This window comes from Anarrhichthys ocellatus, unplaced genomic scaffold (assembly GCF_004355925.1).
Source record: "Anarrhichthys ocellatus isolate YVR2014 unplaced genomic scaffold, GSC_Weel_1.0 scaffold2528, whole genome shotgun sequence".
Classification (NCBI taxonomy): domain Eukaryota; kingdom Metazoa; phylum Chordata; class Actinopteri; order Perciformes; family Anarhichadidae; genus Anarrhichthys; species Anarrhichthys ocellatus.
The window spans coordinates 1-7,449 of record NW_022282502.1 but is presented as its reverse complement, the minus strand read 5'-3'; the positions used below and the strand labels follow the sequence as shown (position 1 = coordinate 7,449).

Genomic DNA, 7,449 nt, shown 5'->3' with positions numbered 1-7,449 from the left:
TCCATGCGGGGGTTTGACTATAAACTGGATTTATAATGGGAGAGCAGTATTAAAACCCACTGCCCCCGCTGCTAGCATCAATGAGCCCATCTCTGTTCCATAACAGGATTTGTCCTCTGCTTTATTACAAAGGGAGGCCTGTCTTCTGAAAGGCTAGATATCCCGGCTGGCATATAATACGCTGACAAGACACTCTACTGTTCATCCGCCCTCCTTCTCCTCATCCCACTCTTTCTTTTTTTTTAAATGTGTCAAATCCAGCCCGTGAAGCCTGTAGAGAGTCTCAGCTCTGTGAAACGTCTCCTGATGCTTTCTATATTGAGTTGTACCATTTGATTAATGCTACAAGTGAAATGTGAAACGGCTATTAGTATCAAGGTTGCCGTTGAGTTCCTACAATTTAAATTTGCAATGCGTTACCCACCTCAACCTAAATTCTGTTCATCTCTGTGGTACTGTAGTGGAAGAGGAAAACTCTAGTATAAATATCTAAATACATAGGCACATACTTTCAAAACTAAATTTATGGCTAAATAACACCAGAGGCATAAAAATGCATTTTTGTTATTTTGGTGAACTGACTCTTTAAAATATGTTCATGTGTGGTGTCTACAGGCCCAGGAATCTGAGACACATCCCAAATAATCAGAACATTTCTCTCCTAGCTAGCCACTATTATATCAAGGCAAAATTACCAAAAATACACCAACGTCTAAGTTTATTTATTTGCTCGATTTTGTCTCCTATTGCCAGATTCTTTTTTTTTAATTATGTTTTTATTATGTTCATGCCTGGATCTTTCCTTCAGTCTCTTTGTCCAGAATTGTATTCTTATTCTTTCCCACCTCTGTCTGTGTCTCTCTTCTCTGTCTGTTTGGGTCTCTCTTTCTGAATGCATTGTGATTATGCCGTATGAGTCTTCCCTCTAAAGGGAGTTATTGTCACGGACCTTGGGGAAATGAGAGTTGAGGATATTACTCTGTGTGTTTGTGTGTGTGTGTGTGTGTGTGTGTGTATGTGTGTGTTTCACCTCAGAAACATTCTGATGATCCTGGCCAAGGATGTAAGCCGTGTGAAAAATAGAACCTATTTGAATGCCGACTCAAATACATTTGCTCTTACTGAGCTGCTGTGCTTCACAGACGCTTTGAGAGACTTTTGCTAGAAAGTGCCCTCTTCAGATAGGATGGTAAAGAATTCATTGAGTTAATTTCACTCACACTCATTTATTTCTCCATCTGTCTCAGGCGTCTGCACTCCAACAATCTCCACTGTGACTGTCACCTGTCCTGGCTCTCTGATTGGCTCAGAGCCAGACGGGGCTTGGCTCCCTTCACCCAGTGCATGGCCCCCGCCCACATGAGAGGCCTCAACGTCCCAGATGTGCAGAAGAAGGATTTTGTCTGCAATGGTGAGCTCAACATCAGCACACATCCACACGACATCCGTTTAAATATCAAAGAGTGTGGCTGAAGGACACACTGAAGCACCATTCTAGTGCTCATTGCAACGTGATGATGGGACTCCTTCTTCAAGAGTCAAATATGCCATGCTTTTAGTTTCACCCAACATTTGTTTTAAATTGTCTCTGGAACAAAACCCATACAAATATTTTGGGAGAAAAGCTGCCTGTTTTTCACTCCATTGCAGCTACAAGAAATTGACACGCGATAGTACTTTAAGAGTGACATCGAGCTTTTAAAGTAATGTTTGACTGAGAACTATTCAGCAGCACCAATATACAAAACATACAGATTGGATTCAAGTGGAAGTCCCCGATTGACTTTAGTGCCGTTGACAATCACTCTTTGACGTAGAGGTCTACAAAACATGGAATGCAATGACCAGGCCATTATTAGAGGCAACATTGTTATCATCTACAGACAGCTCAGCGTTGAGTTTATAGCACTGAAACAATTACACCATGTAGAGCGCATAATCAGCTAAAAGGCCAGGATAAAAGCAGTATTGTTATCAGCTGCAGATAGGCACTGTTTATAGGTCTCTGATTCAGCTCCTGTTTTAATAGACTGTCAGGCTGTGCTCTCTTTATTAGCCTTTAGCCTTGTCTTGTCTCCCTACGTGCTCTATGGCAGACTTCCTCTTACTGCTCTTTTCTCTATTTCCATCCCTTTTGTGTCAATAACACCCTGTTTTCTCTTGTTCTTTCTTTATTTCATCCCTTCTTTTCTTTCTTCCTCCTTTACTATGTCATGCTCCGTTCTCTCTCCCCATGTTTTTACCCTTCCATCCTCCGGCTCATATCAAGCAATATTTTTGTGTACGTACTGTGGCCAGATGATATTTAGTGCTGATATTCAGTTCATTTTGCAATTGCTGCCCGTTTCATACCCAAAAAATGTTATGCTTCCCCCAGAGAATTTATTCTTGGCAGGATGTGAATACTTCGGAAACAATGCAGAGACCATCATGGGACACTAAAACACCCTGAAGCTGACTCATCTCATTGAGAGAAACTGGGATAAAATATACAAAAACACCATAAAGAATTAATAATAAAACAGAAACTAAAATATGATTGCAGAAATTGTAGCAGGAGTAATAACTGTAGCTGCAGGCATGAAATAATTTCCGATCATCCTCCATTTGGCAGTAAACCAGCAAAAGCAATCTCATATTCAAACAAGTTGACGTTTATCTCTGTTTGATGTTTTGTATCTATCTATCTATCTATCTATCTATCTATCTATCTATCTATCTATATATGCTATACATATATTACATCTGTATATTGCTGTCTACAGGTCCAGCACAGACGGAGCCGAGGACTTGCCTTCCTCAGGTTGCCGTGTGTCCACCCAGCTGCAGCTGTAACAACAACATAGTGGACTGTCGTCGTAAAGCCCTCACTGAAATACCAGCCAACCTCCCTGAGAGCATCGTGGAGATGTAAGACTGCTTTATTTTTACCTAAATGCTACGTGTGACAGGTGTGTATCAACTGACTTTTTCATGGGAGAGCACATTTTACATATCATACTCTTTCTATTAATTCACTGAACACAACATCTTTAACTGTTATACTGTACTGGTTATATGCACAAGTTGTAGAGATTTGATTCTAGTCTTCTGAAGGAGACATTTTGAACTATTTGTAAGATTAAAAATAGCCACTTCAAAACTGTTCGGAATCCAGAGTTCGAATGAAAAGTAAACTTACGATACTTCATCCAAACACACACACACACAGTTTTGCTCACATACACGCAACGCACTCAGTTTCACTGTAATCTTTAGACGCTTTGACTCAACATGAACTAGACCTAACATCTAACCCGATCTCTGGCACACTGTGTTTGAGATTGCAGCAAAACTATTATTTTACATACTCATACACTTTGCCTCCTCTTCTCTCTCCCTCCTCCTTTCTTTCTCTTACTCACATTTAACACACACACCCCCCCCACCACAGTGGGACGTGTTTGATATCTGTATTGATCGTTGTACCCTGTTTGTTTGTACAGAGGACAGCTGGTTGATTGCTCTCTGAGTAAGGGAGCAATTTCTCCCCCGCAGTGCTACGCCAATACCTCTATACCTATCCAGCATAAGTAATAGATTCACACCCACATACACACCAATGCTCTCGCATATATGCAGACACACCAGTTTTTGTATGCGCAAACAAAGTATGTACTTGGGCACAAATTACAGGTACACACACACACAATCTTGGAGGGTCAAACACACACACACACACACACACACACATAAAGATGCATTGTGATTGAGCCACAGGCACCAAAACATTACTGATTAAATCTTGGACACACAAACTCACAAACAAAAAACACACACAGCATTAGCATTTGAACCATTAATAAATGCTGTTGCGGCAGCCAGAAACAATAGAGCATAATAGAATGATGTATTGTCAGTCCTACAATAGGAACAAAGTCATCTGAATGCTGGCGGCAAGGATCACTGCCAAATGTGTGTGTGCGTGTGTGTGTGTGTGTGCATGTGTGTGTATGTATACAGCATGCAAGCGTGTGTTTGTGTGTTAATCTGTTCCTCCAAGTCAAATACATTCATAAAGCAATTTAGCAAAACAGGTTTGTCTCAAGGCGTTTAAATTCATTAGGACATTGACAGTGTGTGTGTGTGTGTGTGTGTGTGTGAGTGCTCACTCAGCCCATTGTGAAAATGCTCACCTGCCAAACCCATCTCCTGTTTCAGTTGCCGATCAATCGCCGCCTCACCTTATAGATTTTTCATATTGCCTCTTAAAACGTCTTCCCTTTAATACATCCTTTGATATTGAGCCTCTAAGTGTCTTTGACTCAACCTTGTTTTAAAGCCCCCAGATATCATTTGTGACTTGTTGTGTGTACAGATTGTCTCCGTCAATATCTGTACATCCCTGATTTATTTTGACCCCTTGTAGAAATAAGGTGTTGTTGCTTGCCAGGGGCGTGAGGTGTGGGAATTTAGAAATCGACATGAGCAAAGACACAGCCACCTGTAAGGTGTGTGTTGCATTCAAAAGCAGGACCACGTTTCATTTTAAAAACACAGTTACAAGGTGGCAGTCACTAAATTGAATCCCTGCAAATGTGATCAATATTTGGCTTTAGGTCCATTTATAATTTATCGGCGGTATTAAGCTGTGACAAACAGTGATTAAAGACAAGATAGACAGACAGACAGACAGACAAGACAGACAGACAGACAGAAAGAGAGGGATTGAAAGTGGAGGTCAAGAGCAGGACTGGGTGGGGTCTGAAGAGGAGGAGGAGAGGAAGAAGAAGGGTGGATTAGTTCCCATTTATCATTCTGACAGCTGACCCTGTGGCTGGCCTTGGGACCTCACCGCATCCTCCTCCTCCTCTCCTCTTGATTTTTCCTCTCTTCTCCCCTGTTGTCCACACTTCTCCAATCCTCTGATTTCTCCATTGTTGTCCTAGTTTCTCTCTCCCCTTCTATGTTTTCTCTTTTATCCTGTTCTTTTCTTCCTTTCATTTTCTCTAATTTTGTGCTACACGCCTATGCATTTTATTCACATTGCTTCCTCTGCCTCCTCTCCTTTCCTCCTTTTCAAGAATAGATAAGTTATATCGATGAATGTGTAGCCTAGATCATCAGGAGAGCAGAAACTAAACTACAGTACATTTCCCCAAACGTAGGCTTTGCGCCTAGTTCTGATAGCTCCCCACATGATAATGGATAGAATACTGCCAGTGTGGTGTAATGAGTGTGCAGTCTTCAGAGAAAGAGATGTGATAACTTCCCTTTGGCCCTTAGCCTGAAGGGCCCTACTGTGTTCATGAATACAGTCTGACTGCATCTAAAGAATATATTGTGGCTCCATCAAAGGGATATTGACCCACGTGTAAATTGTGCACTGAAACCTGTATTTCACTGTGGGTGAGACGTAAAGTTTGATGGATCTAACTAAGCAAACAGTCCAGGTTTTGGTCACTCTGATTCTCATGTTGGTCCCATTTCAGCTTCCATTACTGCTGAGCTGCAAAATACAACTCAACATTTCACACTGACTGACCTTGACCGGCCCCTGCTGCAAAGCACTGACCAGCCTGCAGAAATATTTAGTAGATTCTGATTGGAACAGCCACCCTTTGAACTTTCTGTGCCCTTGTGCTGGACTTAGACTGTGGGGTAAACAGGACTTCATAATAACCAATGACCTCTCTGTCCTTGTTGAAATTCAACATCGAAAGGAAAGAAAATTAATGAAACGAAACTTATGTTGAAATTGTATTAAAATGTTCTCATTGTATGTTTTAGGGGTAATGTGCTTTTCTAATTAATTTGAAGGGATTGTTTAAGATCATCTAATCTCACCCCTTCTCCCTCTCTCTCTCTCTCTCTCTCTCTCTCTCTCTCTCGCTCTCTCTCTCTCTCTCTCTCTCTCTCTCTCAGTCGCTTGGAGCAGAACTTGATTAAAAGTGTCCCAGCAGGAGCCTTTTCTTCCTACAAGAAGCTGAAGAGGATGTAAGTCTGTGTGGATGAATCTGCATACACAGTCTCAAACACACACACAAATGCATGTGAATTCACACAAGTTGGCAAGCATATAATCATGCACTGATATGCATGAACATGACTCACATTAAGCAATCTTCTTTTACTGGCATGGATGCATTATTTTATTTACGTATTCATTAATTTAACCAGTTAAGTCCTGCTCAGATTAACTACAACAATGGCATCTTCTGCATAATAACGAGTATAAATCTCATGCGCATTCAATTCTAAATTATTAATGTGAACAGAAAATAAAGCAGACCAGGGGCACTCCAAGGTTAAATACAGTAATCCAGCATAAACTGAGACAATTCACTTTTACACATTGAGTCCAATCTGAGATCATTTGTAAACCAAAGGTCTGTTAATCAACCTCAGCGTTAGCAAGACATGATCTGCTATGTCATAGGCTTTGAACAAACTCTTGTCTAGGGCTTTCGTTATATGATTCACAATATTTACTGCAGCAGTTAAAGTTTTTTTTTTAATTGAAGCTAATAGTCAGACAAATTTACATTAGCGAACGGGGAAAAGATGGAAATACACAAGCATTGAAACAATCAAATCTGCAGCAACTTTAACAAAATAAGTCAAAAAGAAAAGAGCCCTTCGTTCACATGTCTGTCTAAGTCCGAACCAACACGCACATACTCGAACAGTTCGTCTGTTCGTCTGAAAAATGTCCTTATCGTGCAAATGGCTGAAAATGCAAGACTTTCAGAACTGTGCAAGGTTGTAAAGTTATCCACCTACGTACCTACCCACACACACACACACACACACACACACACACACACACACACATACACACACAGATGGAGTTTTAACCTCCACAGATGTATTAAATAATATATCTTACAGCGGTGGAACTGACATGAACTCTTTCTCTCTCTCTCTCTCTCTCTCTCTCTCTCTCTCTGTCTCCTGTCGCATCACTTCTTTACCTCGCTCTGTCCATCACACTCTCTCTCTCTCTCTGTCTCTCTCCTTCATACTTACACATTCAGCTCTTATTACTTTTTTTAACTCAAGTCCCCGTACCTTGACCTCTGCTGATGTATTCTCCCATGATCATTTGTCAGACAGTTCTAGGACATCATTCACACAGAATGAACCCCATCACTGTGTAATACAGTAATACACTTATCTTCCCCCCCCCAGTGACTTGAGTAAGAACCAGATTTCTGACATTGCCGACGATGCTTTCAGTGGCCTCCGCTCACTCACCTCACTGTAAGTATGACACGTGTACATGCCAACACACACACATATCCAGACAGGAAAGTAATTGCATTTCCAGACATTTAGAAAATAAAAATATTGTCGCTGCGGATGTTGACAACCGGACCACAGAGCTGCGGAGCGTGCGTAAGCGCTGTATGTGGGTCTTTGTATTTGCTTGTGTGTGCGTGTAATTGTGCGTGCGTGTGTGTGTGTGTT

The 7,449-nt window shown here is 41.2% G+C and overlaps 1 protein-coding gene across 1 annotated transcript; it reads left to right on the top strand.

Annotated features, from left to right (window-relative positions):
• The first annotated feature begins 398 nt into the window (after positions 1-398).
• LOC116378397 (slit homolog 3 protein-like) lies at positions 399-7,431 on the top strand. Its single transcript, XM_031840266.1, has 4 exons — positions 399-1,411; positions 2,766-2,910; positions 5,905-5,976; positions 7,171-7,431. The coding sequence occupies exons 1-4, from the start codon at positions 1,345-1,347 to the stop codon at positions 7,244-7,246; spliced, it is 360 nt and encodes a 119-aa protein (XP_031696126.1). The 5' UTR covers positions 399-1,344; the 3' UTR covers positions 7,247-7,431.
• The last annotated feature ends 18 nt before the right edge of the window (positions 7,432-7,449 follow it).

Coding starts and splice junctions, on each gene's coding strand:
- LOC116378397 (XM_031840266.1), top strand. CDS start 1,345: ATGGCCCCCGCCCACATGAGAGGCCTCAACGTCCCAGATGTGCAGAAG. Junction 1,412..2,765: donor GAAGGATTTTGTCTGCAATG/GTGAGCTCAACA, acceptor TGCTGTCTACAG/GTCCAGCACAGACGGAGCCG. Junction 5,977..7,170: donor TACAAGAAGCTGAAGAGGAT/GTAAGTCTGTGT, acceptor TCCCCCCCCCAG/TGACTTGAGTAAGAACCAGA.